Source organism: Nerophis ophidion, linkage group LG13 (genome assembly GCF_033978795.1).
Source record: "Nerophis ophidion isolate RoL-2023_Sa linkage group LG13, RoL_Noph_v1.0, whole genome shotgun sequence".
Classification (NCBI taxonomy): Eukaryota; Metazoa; Chordata; class Actinopteri; order Syngnathiformes; family Syngnathidae; genus Nerophis; species Nerophis ophidion.
Genome location: NC_084623.1, coordinates 45,147,456 through 45,165,795, shown reverse-complemented (window position 1 = coordinate 45,165,795; position 18,340 = coordinate 45,147,456). Strand labels below are relative to the sequence as shown.

At 41.2% G+C, this 18,340-nt stretch overlaps 2 protein-coding genes across 5 annotated transcripts in view; one reads left to right on the top strand and one right to left on the bottom strand.

Annotated features, from left to right (window-relative positions):
* LOC133564603 (EH domain-containing protein 2-like) overlaps positions 1–18,340 on the bottom strand; it is a 91,340-nt gene that overhangs the window by 27,087 nt on the left and 45,913 nt on the right. The gene's annotated exons all lie outside the window — the stretch shown is intronic.
* megf6 (multiple EGF like domains 6) overlaps positions 1–18,340 on the top strand; it is a 152,895-nt gene that overhangs the window by 103,317 nt on the left and 31,238 nt on the right. The window contains exon 20 of the mRNA XM_061919022.1: positions 17,734–17,862. Coding sequence (XP_061775006.1) covers positions 17,734–17,862 — 129 coding nt within the window. The remainder of the gene's footprint in view (positions 1–17,733; positions 17,863–18,340) is intronic.

Sequence of the window (18,340 nt, the reverse complement as noted above, 5' to 3'; positions counted from 1 at the left end):
TGCCAATCAACCTATCCTCAGGTACATGTTTTTGGAGGTGGGAGGAAGCCGGAGTACCCGGAGGGAACCCACGCAGTCACGGGGAGAACATGCAAACTCCACACAGAAAGATCCCGAGCGCAGGATCGAAACCAGGACTACTCAGGACCTTCGTATTGTGAGGCATATGCACAAACCTCTGTGCCAACGTGCTGCGGTTCTTTGGTCAAAAATCTTGCATAGAATAGGTTTTACAGACCATCTCCAACGCTGTTTCATGGGCACTCCTACTTACACGGCTTCACTTCGACTGTGTCTTCACCCCACCAACAATGTTGTTGTTTTTAGCGCCTGACAGATTATTTTCGAACTATACATTATTTTCTAATAGAAATGGCAACAGCTGAGGATGCATGTGCATGTAGGAGCCAGTCTGCCCCACAACAAGAGGATAGTGAAAAAGAAGGAGCTTATTGATTACAGCGCGGACTACAATGGCGGACACGCGCAGAGGACTTAGGGTATATTTATATCTCTTTCTCTTTCAGTCAGTTGGACTCGAAGAGAACTCTTCGATTTCATGAATCTTGAGGCTGTTCTGTCTCTTGCCTTTGTCTGCCATTGATGGTGATTAATGTCAAGGGCCTTCATGTTCCTTGAAACCACATCTTTGAAACCGAGGCGTGGTCTTCCCTGATTCCTGCTCCCTTCAGATAACTGGGAGTATAGCGGTTGGCAAGGTAGTCGGTCATGGTTCATTCGAATGACGTGACCCAGCCAGCGGAGGTTTTTCTCACTGAGGATGTCAGACATCGATGGAAGCCCAGTATGGCTCAGAATCTCGTTATTGGTGACTTTGTCCATCCATTTAATGTCTCACCGTGTATGCATGGAGTTTTTTGACTTGTCTGCAATAGACAGTACAGGTTTTGGCACCGTACAGTAGCATTGACAGCACAATCGCACGGTACGGCCTTGCCCTTTACTTTGTTGACATTGTTTTTCCATTATCGATCATGAAGCCTATCGAAAGAATCACTGGCATTTCCTATCTTTGACTGAATTCTATTCTCCATATGACCAGTGTCTGAGACGATGCTTCCCTGGTATTTGAAGTCTGTGCAGTGGACCAAAGGCTCTTGATTTATGGTGGTCTGTGGGTTTGGAGGGGGATTGACCAGGTTGGTATAGACACTTGGTCTTCTTGATGTTGATCTTTAGACTAAATTGAGTAGCCGCCCTGGCAAAAAGTTTCTGAATGCCTTCCGCAGTGTGAGCAACCAGAGCACTGTTATCTTCAAAAAGGAGCTCCCTCACGAGATGTCGAGTGGTACGAGTCCTTATTTTAAAATGAGAGATCTTGAATAGGGCCTATTTATACCATATATGGAGATACCCGCTGACAACACAGGTACAAAAAATTTGTTTAAAAGGAAGTATGTCAACCAATGATTACAACTGGTCCAGAAATGGTTTGTCACATTAGTAATGACTAATAATGCATCTTTGTGCATCTATGCCTACACAGAGTGACAAGCAACATAATAAAACTGCTCTGACAGAAGGTATATATCCACTTGTTGCAGTTCAACACAAATAAAGTGATATACTGAGACAATACAGTATTTTTATATCAACTTCTAAATACCATACTATTTTCCTAATATAAGGCAAAATTTATTTTACAGCAATTCTGCTTTGCGCTCAGACTAGATATGTAAAATGACACTTCCGGACAAAGTTGTGCCAAACACTGCATAATTGAGCCTTTCCGGACCATATAAGCGCACAGTTACCATGGTTAAATACTTAGACTTAGTTCCTCCCGTCCCTGTTGGAACATTGGGCGACATGTCCCCTCCATTTGTTCCGGTCACTGACGACCCTTCTTGCTCCATGCCAGCTGACTCCCAACTCCCTCAGGCCTTCCTTGGCTATTTGTCTTCTTTGGCCGTCCTCCCTTCCTCTTTCCCCCTTCTGGCACCCAGTCCATTGCCACACTTGCCAGTCTCTCTCTTGGCAGTCGGAGTACGTGTCCAGCCATTCTCCTTCTCCTGTCAGAGACTATGTCAGACAATGATGCCACCCCTGCCCTTCTCATCACCTCTTCATTGGTGATGTGGTCTCTCTATGAGATCCTTAAGATGTATCTGAGGCACTGTCGGTGGAAGACATCCAGCTTGTTTGTAATGCTTGATGTTTTCATCCACGTCTCACAGGCATAGGCCACTGTAGGGATGACCGCTGACATATAGAGGCGCAGCTTTGTGGACATACTGATAGATTTTGATGACCAGATGCTCTGGAGGCTCTGGAAGACTTCTACAGCTTTTCCGATTCTGGTCTGTACATCCATTTCTAAGTCTCCAGTGTTTGAGATGTTGCTTCCAAGATATGTGAAGTTCGTTCCATAGTTTCCCTCTTCGAAAACAGTAACGTGTCAACACAACATGACGAGATTGCAAATACTGAAGGCCCATAAAGTAGCATATGTTTTCTCCATATTAAAGGCCTACTGAAATGAGATTTTCTTATTTAAACGGGGATAGGAGGTCCATTCTATGTGTCATACTTGATCATTTCGCGATATTGCCATATTTTTGCTGAAAGGATTTAGTAGAGAACATCGACGATAAAGTTTGCAACTTTTGGTCGCTAAGAAAAAAGCCTTGCCTTTACCGGAAGTAGCAAACGATGTGCGCGTGACGTCACGGGTTGTGGAGCTCCTCACATCCTCACATTGTTTACAATCATAGCCACCAGCAGCGAGAGCGATTCGGACCGAGAAAGTGACGATTTCCCCATTAATTTGAGCGAGGATGAAATATTCGTGGATGAGAATAGTGAGAGTGAAGGACTAGAAAAAAAAAAAGAGGGTAGTGGGAGCGATTCAGATGTTATTAGACACATTTACTAGGATAATTCTGGAAAATCCATTATCTGCTTATTGTGTTACTAGTGTTTTAGTGAGATTATATGGTACCTGAAAGTCAGAGCGGTGTGGCCACGGGTGTGGTGACCGCCAGTGTCTCCGGTGGGAGCAGGTAATAGTCCGCAGCTGGAGGAGGACACAAGCTCCGCTCATGTCTACGGTAAGAGCCGATTTATTAGCACAATTTTCTTACCTAAACCTGCCAGTTGACATGTGGTCGGGAACCATGTTCGCTTGACCGCTCTGTTCCATAGTAAAGCTTCACCTCCGGGAATGTAAACCAGGAAACACCGGCTGTGTTTGTGTTGCTAAAGGCAGCTGCAATACACCGCTTCCCACCTACATCTTTCTTCTTTGACTTCTCCATTATTAATTCAACAAATTGCAAAAGATTCAGCAACACAGATGTCCAGAATACTGTGTAATTATGCGATTAAAGCAGACGACTTTTAGCCGTGATCGGTGCTGGAAGAACATGTCCGCTACAACCGTTGACATCACGCGCACGCGTCATCATTCCGCTTAGTTTTCAAAAGGATACATCGCGGGAAATTTAAAATTGCAATTTAGTAAACTAAACCGGCCGTATTGGCATGTGTTGCAGTGTTAAGATTTCATCATTGATATATAAACTATCAGACTGCGTGGTCGGTAGTAGTGGGTTTCAGGAGGCCTTTAAAAGTGGATAGTGGCGAAGGATGTCATATTAAAGCTAGTACTGGCTTAAACCGTTTGCACAGGGCTGTGTGCCAATCGGCCATGGCACATTTTAAAAGCACCAATGCTAAGGAATACATTTGTAATGAAATATACAATTTTATCCTGGCCCTGATAAGCAGGGGTCCCTAAACTACGGCCCGTGGGTGGCCAAAATTTGGCCCGCAGGAAGTCCCAAGTTTAAAAAAAAAAAAAGAAAAAAATAGTTGTTTTTTGAATTGTTATTAATATTTATTTTTTTAAATGCGTCCTTTCTAATCTATTTTCTACGGCTTGTTACTCTCGGTGTCTCCTAGCCGCTCAGACAAATCATATTGTCTAAAAATGCATTTTCCCATCCATAACGTGACATCATCGCGCTCTGAATATATATATATATATATATATAAATATATATATATATATATATATACAGATACATACACACACACACACACACACACACACACACACACACACACACACACACACACACACACACACACACACACACACACACACACACACACACACACACACACACACACACACACACACACACACACTCATACAGCCAAATACATATTTAACCCAATGCATACCCCAAGTCAAAAAGTTTGGGGACTCCTGCTGATAAGGAAAGGCGGTATGCAGTTTAAAAATGTATGATAAAACAATGTATTATTTTATTCCACCAGAGGGCACTGCAGATTAAGTCTTCTAGCATGTCCACCTCTTGTTTCATGACACAGATGGTATACAAAAGAAAGCATCAACTGCATGTAATATGTCAGAAAAAAAAACTATTGCAAGACATTATAAATTAAACTACTTTATCATTTACCTTTTATGGATTCATTTGAAGAGCTAACTGAACTGATAGAGATACCAGCTTTATTTTACATTATTAGACTGAAGATTTTTTTGAGGCGACCTCACGTTAGAACAACTTGTAAGATTTACTGTAATCGTACCACCGGGACCAAAGTACCATACCGCCTCTGCAGGACATGTTTCGCAAATAAATCACGGCCGTGCCCCACTAGAGCAGAGCGTCTTGTCCCCTAGTCATAACAATCTAATGGTTTCGGCACAGACGTCACTCGGACCGGACCTCACTGCAGGAATAGAGCTATCAGTCTGTCCACATTCTGCTGTCTGGAGGCCCTCTTGAGGTGTTCAGTTTCCCTGCCTGATGGGCCTCTCACACTTCAGGGGACATCAGGAAAAAGCCTGATGTGCTGTGAGACGGACCAGAAGTGTTTAGTTTACCAGAATCAAAAAGGAAGTAGGGCTATTCATGTCCACACCGTTACATTTATTAAATCAATGGAAATAAGTGCAAAACTGGAACATAAGGGCCCTAAAATAAAAGGAGCTGATCAGACCTCTCGGTGAGGTGGCCCACCAAATTTTAGACCGGTCTACATTACATTATTTACAGTAAATACATCTATTATCAATGTTTACTAATTGCCCATGTACGAATTGCGATGCATATAAAATTTGGTAGTTTCCTCCACCTCGTTTCCCCTCTCTTTAAAAACTAGTGATGCCTCCGTTTCAAAACTTTAAGCAAGGTTCCTTGAACACACCACAGTTATGTGCTGTGAGAGGCAAAATTGTAATTTAAACATAACTTTTTTCCGATGCTCCCACAAATAGATTTATAACGTTTTAATCTTTCTCCAATCAAAAAAAATGAATGCAAAACTGTACTCTTGGATGACTTTATGACGTCTGTGTTGAGTGAACAGCTGCTGTGAGAGGGAATAACTGATTTTACGTTTTAGCAAGAATGCAAAATGGCCCAAATCCGCATAAACCTAACGTCATTGCCTCACATACGAACAAACACTCAGCATCTTTACACGCACTAAAAACTATTTGATAATGTAAGGTCCAGATATGCTGATTCATGTAGGATTATCAATGGTGGATAATGACTACGGGGATGGCGTGGCACTGTTTGAGAGAATGGCTGTGCCAGCAACCAGAGGGTTCCTGGTTCAATCCCCACCTTCTACCATCCTAGTCAAGTCTGTTGTGTCCTTGAGCAAGACACTTCACCCTTGCTCCTGATGGGTCAGGGTTAGCGCCTTGCATGGCAGCTCCCGCCATCAGTGTGTGAATGTGGAAAGTGTAAAAGCGCTTTGAGTTCCTTAAAAAAAGTAGAAAAGTGCTATACAAATATAACAAAAACACAATTATTATCATACTTATTAGTAGTACATCTACTGGGGGTTAAAATTCCCTGTCTTTAAAAACTAGTTTGAAACATCTGTCAATCAATCAATCAATCAATCAATCAATCAATGATTATTTATACAGCCCTAAATCACTAGTGTCTCAAAGGGCTGCACAAACCACAACAACATCCTCGGTAGAGCCTACATAAGGGCAAGGAAAACTCACACCCAGTGGGACTCATACCCAGTGGGACGTCGGTGACAATGATGACTATGAGAAACCTTGGAGAGGACCGCATATGTGGGCAACCCCTCCTTCTACGGCAGGGGTAGGGAACCTATGGCTCTAGAGCCAGATGTGGCTCTTTTGATGACCGCATCTGGCTCTCAGATAAATCTTAGCTGACATTGCTTAACACAATAAGTAATGAATAATTCCGCTGGTAAACACGATGTTAAAAATAACGTTCGAAATATAAAACATTCTCATGCATTTTAATCCATCCATCCATTTTCTACCGCACCTGTTCAAGAAATAACAATGTAATTAAAAAGAATTAGAGACTTATTATACTCTAAAAATGTTGGTTTTACTTAAAAAATGCATGCATTTAGTGGTATTCAGTGTTAAAAAAAATATGATATGGCTCTCACGGAAATACATTTTAAAATAATTGGTTTTCATGGCTCTCTCAGCCAAAAAGGTTCCCGACCCCTGCTCTAGGAGAACCGAAAGCAATGGATGTCGAGCGGGTCTAACATGATACTGTGAAACTTCAATCCATAGTGGATCATAGTGGATCTGTTTCAAACTTTAATCGAGGTTCCTTAAACGCACCACAGGTACAGGTGAAACTAAATAAAATTAATACGTGATATAAACTCATTACTCTCAAGGCTAGGACTATGGTGTGATTTGTTTTCCCGTGGTGCAAAGCGACTGGAACGGACATGGCGTGAAGGTAAAAACATGATTTTAATCTTAACTCGATAAAAAGGAACAAACGAAAGGCGCTCTCAGCAGAGGTTCAAAACTTGGCTAAGAAAACAAAACTACCACAAAGGCAATACTATGGACATAAAACAAAACTTGCAAACTATGGCATGAATAAAGAAAACTTACTTGGAACGAGAAAAGAGCATGTAAAAGAGCAGCATGCATCATCAGCATGAATAAACAAAGGTGCCTGGCAACTACAGGCTTAAATAGAGGTGACGTGCTTAACAACAGGTGCGCGAGTCCAAATGAATCAGCTGCGTGACATGAGGACAGGTGAAAACTATTGGGTTGTTATGGAAACAAAGCAGGGAGTGTAAAAACAGGAACTGACAGAGTGCAAAAACCAAACAGAACATAGCCAAACTAAACATGATCACCAAGACATGACAATTACATCCCAAGTGAAATATGTCAAGCTTTTTTTTGTTATAATTTTGATGATCAACGTTTTCATATTTTGAAAAAACATTTTCAATCCAAACTTTTCATAAGCTGTAAACCATGATTATCAAAATATTGGTTAATAAATAATAAGTATTGACATATCTTGAGTTGCATGTTATGAGCCTAAGTCATATTAATTTCACCTTGTAAATCTAATTGCTGGAATAAACAAACCTGTGCACGAAATTAAAATTTGTTGCGCTTCACCTGTATGTGCTATGACAGTGGTTCTCAACCTTTTTTCCAGTGATGTACCCCCTAATCAGAGAAAATCATTTTTGGTTGAAAAAAAGAGATAAAGAAGTGAAATTCAGCATTATGTCATCAGTTTCTGATTCAAATTGTATAACAGTGCAAAATATTGCTCATTTAAAGTAGCATTTCTTGAACTATTTGGAATGAAAGATATAAAAATAACTAAAAACTTGTTGAAAAATAAACAAGTGATTCAATTATAAATAAAGATTTCTACACATAGAAGTAATCATCAACTTAAAGTGCCCTCTTTGGGGATTGTAACAGGATTCATGAACTTAATTCTAAACATTTCTTCACAAAAAAAGACATATTTAACATCAATATTTATGGAACATGTCCACAAAAAAATCTAGCTGTCAACACTGAATATTGCATTGTTGCATTTCTTTTCACAGTTTATGAACTTACATTCATATTTTGTTGAAGTATTATTCAATAAATATATTTACAAAGGATTTTTGAATTGTTGCTATTTTTAGAATATTTAAAAAAAATATCTCACGTACCCCCATTTGAGAACCACAACGTATGATTTAAACAAAAATTTGTCCGATGCTACCACAAATAGATTTATCATATTTTTACCTTTCTTTAAATCACTTCGTCCTGGTTCCCGAATGTTGGCGCTGAGTGTGAATGCTAAAATGTGAGCTTTGATGACATTATGACAGCTTGTGTTAAGCGAATACTAACAGCAAAATCTTTTTAATCTTAACTTTTACGACATCGTCTTTAGTGACTGACGGATTTATGTGAAATAAAAAAAATCTTTACAAAAGCCCAAATAATGATTATGTGTGCCATGGGCCGGCCCGAGTAAGAGTAGCAACAGGAAGTTCTATTCTATCTATTCTATTACTGTGGCCTAGTCTGTGTGGTCCTGCGTGTGGACCCACTTTATGGGCTGACAGCACTCTTTTCTTACACAAGCAGGGATCTGGAAATAATCCCCTTGTCTTAAAGAGCTCATTTAGCCCAGAGATGGAGTCTTTCAGGGATGACCGTGTGTGTGGTAGTTGAGGACCCGATCCCCTGTGCCTGCCTATAAACTCGGAAGGGAGGAAGTGGGACGACTCCAAACTCGCAAACAGCAGCAGACTTTGCAAAGACTTCTGCGGTTGATATGAAAACCAGTTGCCCCCTGCTGGTATAAATAAACCATAAAAGTTGACCGCGTGCATACACGACATACATCAGCAGCCCTTACAGATGTGAGTCACTCCAGCAGAGTGTCTCCTGTGTGTTTCAGCATGTTGAGGTGATTATGTGGATATTAAAGGGGATCTTTGGCATCAAACGACATATTATACTTGAAGTATCACTGTGCTCTGTGCAAACATGTGCAGAACCCCCTCACAACACTGCTTTTTTTTCCAATGACCGTTTGCAGAGCAGTGACAATGTAGAGTTAAATATTAATTAAAAGGGCAGAAAACCAACTACAAACCCCGTTTCCATAAGAGTTGGGAAACTGTGTTAGAGGTAAATAAAAACAGAATACAATGATTTGCAAATCCTTTTCAACCCATATTCAATTGAATGCATTACAAAGGCAAGATATTAGCTCGTGCTGGTATATTCAATATTATATATATATATATATATATATATATATATACATATCCATCCATCCATCCATCCATTTTCTACCGCTTATTCCCTTTTGGGGTCGCGGGGGGCGCTGGGGCCTATCTCAGCTACAATCGGGCGGAAGGCGGGGTACACCCTGGACAAGTCGCCACCTCATCGCAGGGCCAACACAGATAGACAGACAACATTCACACTCACATTCACACACTAGGGCCAATTTAGTGTTGCTAATCAACCTATCCCCAGGTGCATGTCTTTGGAAGTGGGAGGAAGCCGGAGTACCCGGAGGGAACCCACGCATTCACGGGGAGAACATGCAAACTCCACACAGAAAGATCCCGAGCCTGGATTTGAACCGGCAAGATATTTGATGTTCAAACTCATAAACTTTGTTTTTTTTTGCAAATAATAATTAACTTAGAATTTCGTGGGTGCATTAGTGCCTTGGGAAATAATGCTCTTTCTTTTACAAGAAAGGATGGGGTGAGGTACACCCCTTTGTCCACAACTGCATGAGCAAATAGTCAAACAGTTTAAGAACAACGTTTCTCAAAGTGCAATTGCAAGAAATTTACAGGTTTTGGAACCACTTATGCTTCCATCTAAGCGCCGTCTTTTTCATGGACGCCCCTGCTTATTTCAGCAAGACAATGCCAAGCCACATTCAGCACGTGTCACAAAAGCGTGGCTTTGTAAAAAAAAAAAAAAGAGTGCGGGTACTTTCCTGGCCCGCCTGCAGTTCAGACCTGTCTCCCATCGAAAATGTGTGTCGCGTTATGAAGCGTAAAATACAACAGCGGAGACCCCGGACTGTTGAATGACTGCAGCTTTGCATAAAACAAGAATGGGAAAGAATTCCACGTTCAAAGCTTCAGCATTTAGTTTCCTCAGTTCTCAAACGCTTATTGAGTGTTGCTAAAAGAAAAGGTGATGTAACAGTGGTGAACATGCCCTTTCCCAACTACTTTGGCACGTGTTGCAGCCATGAAATTCTAGGTTAATTATTATTAGCAAAAAAAACTAAGTTTATCAAATATGTTGTCTTTGTAGTGCATTCAATTGAATATGGGTTGAAAAGGATTTGTAAATCATTGTATTCCGTTTATATTTACATCTAACACAATTTCTCAACTCATATGGAAACGGGGTTTGTATTTACTAGTGCTTTATTCATTCTTAATGGTATGTACTCTTATATTTATACCTTCACCATTCTAATCCAGACAATCCCAGGAGACATCTCACACTTTTAAAAGCCTTTCCATTTTAGTCACCAAAAGTCTTCTCACTATATTTAGGTAGTTGCTTTTTTGGGGGGGAAAAAAGTATTTTGATGGTTTCGTGAGAAAAACACTTCACAAAATATTTAGTTGTTCTTACAGAACAACAACAACAAAAAAAAAACAGCCTGTTGCCACGGTGCCAATAACTACAATATAATTTTGCAGCACTTTTGCAACATTGTTACCACAGAGCTCATTTAGGATGACGACATACTCAGCAGGCCAGCTTTAACAACGTCACAGACGAACCACTGCAGACGCGGGCCAAGACGTCATGCTGTCAGCGTGGGAGCAAAGTCGTTGGCTTTGCCAGAAAGGAGGCATACTTCCCTCACAGTCAGGCATCCAGTTGAAAAGAAATGGAGTTCACAGCATCAGAAGGAGGAGGAAATTATTTTTTTAAATTGGGGAGGGAACACCCTCTCTTCATGAAACCGCCAAAACTCTACATTTCTAAAGCGGCCCAATTTGTGGCTTCCTTTGGTTAAATGGTCTACACCTATAATGATAAATTAAGTAACATTGGGCTGCTATCCAAAATATCATTAGGTTTTATGGTGTTCAACAGATATCATAATCGTACTTGAAGAGGCAAAATTTGCAAAAATCATTATTCGAACAGTATTTAAAAAAATAAATAATAATAATAGTGACTCAATACTAACGGGACAAGCGGTAGAAAATGGATGGATGGATGGAGTGTTCCCTTAATTATTGTGGAAGTTATGTTGAAGTTATGTTCCCCCGGGAAGAGCTAGACGAAGTGGCTGGAGATAGGGAAGTCTGGGCTTCCCTGCTTAGGCTGCTGCCCCCGCGACCCGACCTCGGATAAGCGGTAGATGATGGATGGATGGATGTTGCAAACACCCCCCTTTAAGGTGAATTTTGTCATCCTTTTATTCTTTCTCCCCCGCTTTATGGAGCACATTGGTACTTTAACTTTAACTTTTTAACACTGAAGATTCATTGATCGTGTAATGCAGGGGTGTCAAACTCAAATACAGAGTGGGCCAAATGTAAAACTGAACAAAGCCGCGGGCCGAGGTTGAACAAATTAACCTTTTAAACAGGGACCCAAACAAGTTTTGCATTGAATATTGAACAAGCCAGGCTTATATAACTTTATAGTGACACGCAAAATCGAGTTTCAAATAATAGTAATAACTAAAAATCAATGGAATATAAAAAATACAATTTGAATAAAAATTGAATGCCTCGTTTCTATTTGCAGCCTTCTGAGATAAATATCAAAATAAACTTTTTCCACAGGCTAATAATAAATTTGAAAATAAAATAACAATGAATTAATAAAAACATTCATGCCTTGAAGTAGCAAGAGAATGTGCATGAATTAAAGGCCTACTGGAACCCACTACTACCCACCACGCAGTCTGAGAGTTTATATATCAATGATGAAATATTAACATTGCAACACATGCCAATATGGCCTTTTTAGTTTACTAAATTGCAATCTTAAATTTCCCGCGTGTTTTTTCCTGAAAACGTCGCGTAATGATAACGTGTACGCTTGACGTCACGGGTTGTTAGGAATATGAGCGCTGCACACACACACAGCTAAAAGTCCTCTGCTTTAACGGCATAATTACACAGTATTTTGGAGATCTGTGTTGCTGAATCTTTTGCAATTTGTTCAATTAATATTGGAGGAGTCAAAGTAGAAAGATGGAGTTGGGAAGCTTTAGCCTTTAGCCACACAAACACATGGTGATTCCTTGTTTAAAATTCACGGAGGTGAAACTTTACTATGGATCCCAACCGAATGTCAACCAGCAGGTTTCGGTGAGAAAATTGTGGTTAAAAAGTCGCTTCTTACCGGATATCAGCTGAGCTTGTGCCGCCCATAAAGCTGCCGTCGACACTCTGCCGTGGACGTACACTTCCGACTATCAGGTACTGTTAAACTCACTAAAACACCAGCAACACAATAGAAAGATAAGGGATTTCCCAGAATTATCCTAGTAAATGTCTCTAAAAACATACGAATCCGTCTCAATGCAATCGCGTTTTTTTTTTTAACTTTGTTTTTTCTAGTCCGTCGCCAGCAATATCATCGTCCACGAATCTTTCATCCTCGCTCAAATTATTGGGGAAATTGTCATTTTCTCGGTCCGAATAGCCTTTGCAGCTGTAGGCTCCCATTATAAACAATGTGAGGACGTGAGGAGCCCTCACCCTTGTGACATCATCGTATGCGACTTCCGGTAAAGGCAAGGCTTTTTTATCAGCACCAAAAGTTGCAAACTTTATCGTGGATGTTTTCTACTAAATCCTTTCAGCAAAAATATGGCAATATCGCAAAATGATCAAGTATGATACATAGAATGGACCTGCTATCCCCGTTTAAATTAGAACATCTCATTTCAGTAGGCCTTTAAACGTTAATTACTGCTCAGTTTGCTACACTGATTTGCTTTAACACTGAATATGGAACAAGCAACGCTTATATAACTTATTGGTCCAAAATCTACTTTCAAAAAACAAACGAAAAAACATCAATATTAAATACAATATAAATACAAAAATTAATGCCTCTTTTCTATTTGCAGCCTTCTGAGGTAAATATCAACATTTCCTTTTTCCACAGGCCAATACATTTGAAAATAAACTGGAATGTTCGGTTTGTCTTAGAAGACATTTCGCCTCCCACCCTAGTTTTAGGAAGTGACCTTTAAGTTGTGATCCTATACACTAGGACAAGGGTAGGCAACCTATGGTTCTCGAGCCAGATGTGGCTCTTTTGATGACTGCATCTGGCTCTCAGATTAATCTTAGCTGACATTGCTTAACACGATAAGTAATGAATAATTCCACTTGTAATCACAGTGTTAAAAATTATGTTCAAAATATAAAACATTCTCATGCATTTAATCCATCCATCTGTTTTCTACCTCACCTGTTTAAGAAGTCGCATTAATGGTTAGACTTATTTTGTTTATTATTGGTTGGCTTCAGAATAACAATGCTATTAAAAAGAATAGACATATTATACTGTAAAAATGTTGGTCTTACTTTAAAAATTCCGCATTTAGTTGTATTCAGTGTTAAAAAAATATTATATGGCTCTCAGGGAAATACAGATTAAAATAAATGCTGTAAAAATGTTGGTCCTATTTTAAAATCCCCACATTTAGTTGTATTCAGTGTTAAAAAATATTATATGGCTCTCACGGAAATACAGATTTAAATATTTGGCTTTCATGGCTCTCTCAGCCAAAAAGGTTCCCGACCCCCGCACTAGGACAAAGAAAACTCATTAGCTCTGTTCTAGTAATGCTTACAGAGTTACGTTACGTCCTTGCAGTGTTTATCCGCTTCCTAGGTTTTGGGTTGGTTCTGGATGGGAGACATGTGTTTACCAAACACCGTGTGTCATTCAACTTCACTCTTTAACAATCCTTCAGCTCGACAATGAGGAACAGATGCTTCCTTTGCAGCATGCAGCTTCTCCTTGCACCGGGCCACAGACTGTAACGTAGGCATGAGGGGGCAGAGAAAGCTGGTTCTGTTTAGTTGTGTATTGGTGGAGGCCTGTAGACTCAGCAGGTGCTCTAATTACCGTCTCTCTCACCCTGAAAAGGGAACGGCCTCCGAGCCGCCGCAGACTTTGATGTGGCCCAGATCCACCACACATGTGGGATGTGAGCTCAGAACGCAGTCAGTGTCAATGAAGAGCATGCTTTGTTTTGCAGTTTGACGTTGATTATTTGACTATGTGGGAAAACAGTCTTCCCGTCTTCTGTTGCGAAGTTGCCAGTTGTAACCATTGGGATGTTTTAATCTCGGCCCATAGTGTGCCCGGACAGCTTTTACGGGCTCGCCTGCGGCCAGATGTGCGGGTGCAGTAACGGTGCCCGCTGCCACCACATCACAGGCGCCTGCCAATGCACCGCTGGCTGAGCAGGACCACACTGCATTCTAGGTAATAGAAGCTACCTCATTAAAACAGGGTGTGATGGTGTGCTGAACATCCTCTACTTAAACACAACTAAGATGTGTTTGTGGGGCAATTATCCCCAGAATGAGACTTTGCCATTGACCTTTTCTTGGATGGGTAAGATTAGAGGAACACACACAGTTTAATCAAGGTCCAATCTGCGTTCCAACATGTGGGTTGCTATTCTGGGTCGCACAAAAAACAAAACAAATAAAAAAAGATTATTGGGTTCGACTAAAGTTTTGCGTGTTTTAAAACGTGTGCGAGAGTCTCGTCACTCATCTTTGTACTGATGTATGCATTCACTTGATCACTGACCATATAACAAACTTTTCAGGTAATCATCCACAAATCATCCAAATAGCTTGATTAATACATACATATACATGATTAATGCAATTAGTTTTTGGATTAATCACATTCTTAATTTCGCACTTTAACTCCGGGCAGCACAGTGGAAGGGGGGTTAGTGCGTGTGCCTCACAATACGAAGGTTCTGAGTTCAATCCCGGGCTGGGGATATTTCAGTGTGGAGTTTGCATGTTGTCCCTGTTACTGCGTGGGTTCCCTCCGCGTACTCCGGTTTCCTCCCACCTCCAAAAACATGCACCTGGGGATAGTTTAATTGGCAATACTAAATTGGCTCTAGTATAAAAATGTGAGTGTGAATGTTGTCTGTCTATCTGTGTTGGCCTTGTGATGAGGTGGTGACTTGTCCAGGGTGTACCCCGCCTTCCGCTCGAATGCAACTGGGATAGGCTCCAGCACCCCCGTGACCCAGAAAGGGACAAGCGGTAGAAAATGGATGAATGAACTTTAGCTTCTGATTTTGCGACACATCTAAATGAAACCTAAACAAAAGGACCCACCCTGACCTAAATTTATATTTTAGCCAGCTTTTCAACTGTACCTCATTAGTTTGCGTAGGTGTACACCAGGGGTCTCAGACACGCGGCCAGCAAGACTTTATTTTGCGGCTCCTACCTTAATATGAAAGTTAAATGTTAGTGCGGCCCGCGGGATTAATATGAATGGCGCTTGACAGCGTTGTGTTATTTGGGTCCAAAATGGCTCTTTCAACATTCTGGGTTGCCTACCCCTGCATTAGTGGAAAAGCAGCAAATGAGTGCAAGCAACAGAGACATTGCCATGAAGGCGAGGGTTTTCCTTCGTGTCTGGCTGCAGTCACACCGCGACACCTGTCCGTCAGTAATAACAGTCCCTGATAACCTAGACCACTTCAAACCGTTATTACTTTTTTTTATTGTTTAATTTGCATTGCCTCACACAATGAACACTACATATATTTCTATATGACGCCGGATAACACTACGGTAGCCGTCACTTTTTTGCGCTCGCTATCCCGGTACTTTCCCGCCTATTATCCGCCAACTGCCGTGTTGCTGTAGGGAGGAAAAGCGTAACGACACACATTGCGGAAATACCATAATTCTCTGTGCGTCGGCTAAATACAAATATATTCCACAACCCGAAACAAGTCTTTTTCAAAGCCTGCAGTGAAGAGAAAGGTTAGTGATGTGCAAAGACAATTCCAGGAAAAGTGGGAGATCCAATATTTCTTTGTTGAGCTCAGGGGCACCCCGACGTGTCTTATTTGCACAGAGAAAGTTGCGGTGCACAAGGGATACAATTTGAAACGTCATTATACAACTAAACACGCTGAGGAGTATGCAACATTTTTTTGGGGAAATCTTTTCTTGCGCCCCAGCCTCACCCAGACTCTGCATCCAGTGGCCCCCAGGTGAAGTGAGTTTGAGACCCTTGCTGTACACTAACGTTCCATCTATGATGTGCGCCTGTGCAATTGCGTACTGCTCTCGAATGATCTGTGCGCAGCAAATATGCCGCACACAACTTAAAATATAATTTGAAATTCAAACAAAAAGAAAAACACAACTATTTGTTTCTGTCGGCTTTAACAATGCAACTTTGTGAGTGACAGTGACAACAAGCGGCACAAACAGAAAAAATAACACACACTATTGGCACTGGTGCGTCTATGGCCACACAAAGAGTCGGACAACTCAAACACTACAAAAATATTAAATGCCAGGTCCTTACAGTATGATTTGTCAATCAGATGTGTGGTTATCCCACTGTCATTTATCAATCCATCTTCTTCCGCTTATCCGAGGTTGGGTCGCGGGGGCAACAGCCTAAGCAGGGAAGCCCAGACTTTCCTCTCCCCAGCCACTTCGTCCAGCTCTTCCCGGGGGATCTCGAGGCGTTCCCAGGCTAGCCGGGAGACATAGTCTTCCTAACGTGTCCAGGGTCTTCCCCATGGCCTCCTACCAGTTGGACATGCCCTAAACACCTCCCTAGGGAGGCGTTCGGGTGGCATCCTGACCAGATGCCCGAACCACCTCATCTGGCTCCTATCAATGTGGAGGAGCAGCGGCTTTACTTTGAGTTTCTCCCGGATGGCAGAGCTTCTGACCCTATACCTAAGGGAGAGCCCCGCCACCCGGCGGAGGAAACTCTTTTCGGCCGCTTGTACCCGTGATCTTGTCCTTTCGGTCATAACCCAGAGCTCATGACCACAGGTGAGGACGGGAACGTAGATCGACCGGTAAATTGAGAGCTTTGCTTTCCGATTCAGCTCCTTCTTCACCACAACGGATCGGTACAACGTCCGCATTACTGAAGACGCCGCACCGATCCGCCTGTCGATCTCACGATCCACTCTTCCCTCACTCGTGAACAAGACTCCGAGGTACTTGAACTCCACCACTTGGGGCAGGGTCTCCTCCCCAACCCTGAGATGGCACTCCACACTTTTCCTGTCAGTTATTATTAATGTTAATTTATAGATATTAATCAGGAAATGCTGTTACTATATTACAGAAATCCTATTTTACAGAAAGAAAGTTACAGAAATGTACATTTTATCTCATACTTACATTTCATTGTGCAACATGCGTTTGTTTTAAGGGAAACTAAGTTTGATCTCTGACAGAGGTACAAATTATTTCCAAAGCTGGGCCCCCACCTAGACATACAATACCACAAGTACATAGCTGAGGAAAAACAAGATGTGTTTGTTATTTTTACTGTAAGTGGGCCAAATCTCATATATTACAAAATAATCTTATGAAAATTACTGTTGTTATTTGATATTAATAATAACACATTAAACTTTTTCTTAAGCCAGATTTGGGACAGGTGTGATGCTGGTATGGCCACAGTGAGCACGTCTGATGTGCGCCACTGAATGCTCAGGGACTTTTAGCATTTGCTCAGACACATGAAACATTACAGGGAACATTGGCGTTCACTCTATGTTTGTACCTGCTGAAGAATAAGCTTTCAATTAAGTTTTCTCACACATGCAAAACACTGCAATTAATTTGAACCCGGATGTCTAATTTTCAACCTTTTTCTCGTAGAGTGCCAGGTGGGACTGCATGGAGACAACTGCACTGGTATCTGCAACTGCATGAATGGAGGGATGTGTGCGGGAGAGACAGGAAGGTGTATCTGTCTACCTGGCTGGACAGGACTGCTCTGCCAAACAAGTGAGCGTTAAAGGACACATAGGATCCATATGACTGACATTTGACTAACAAGTTCTCTATGTAGTCTTTGCTCCTAAAAATGAATCGGGCAGTCTTTTCCCATTGCATCAATTAGTTCTCAAGTAACGAATAGATATCTAAATGTACTTGGAACACTTTTAGTGTTAGATGTAAATATAAACAGAATACAATGATTTGCAAATCATTTTCAACCCATATTCAGTTGAATATGCTACAAAGACAACATATTTGATGTTCAAACTGATAAACTTTTTTTTTTTTTTGCAAATAATCATTAACTTTAGAATTTGATGCCAGCAACACGTGACAAAGAAGTTGGGAAATGTGGCAATAAATACTGATAAAGTTGAGGAATGCTCATAAAACACTTATTTGGAACATCCCACAGGTGTGCAGGCTAATTGGGAACAGGTGGGTGCCATGATTGGGTATAAAAACAGCTTCCCAAAAAATGCTT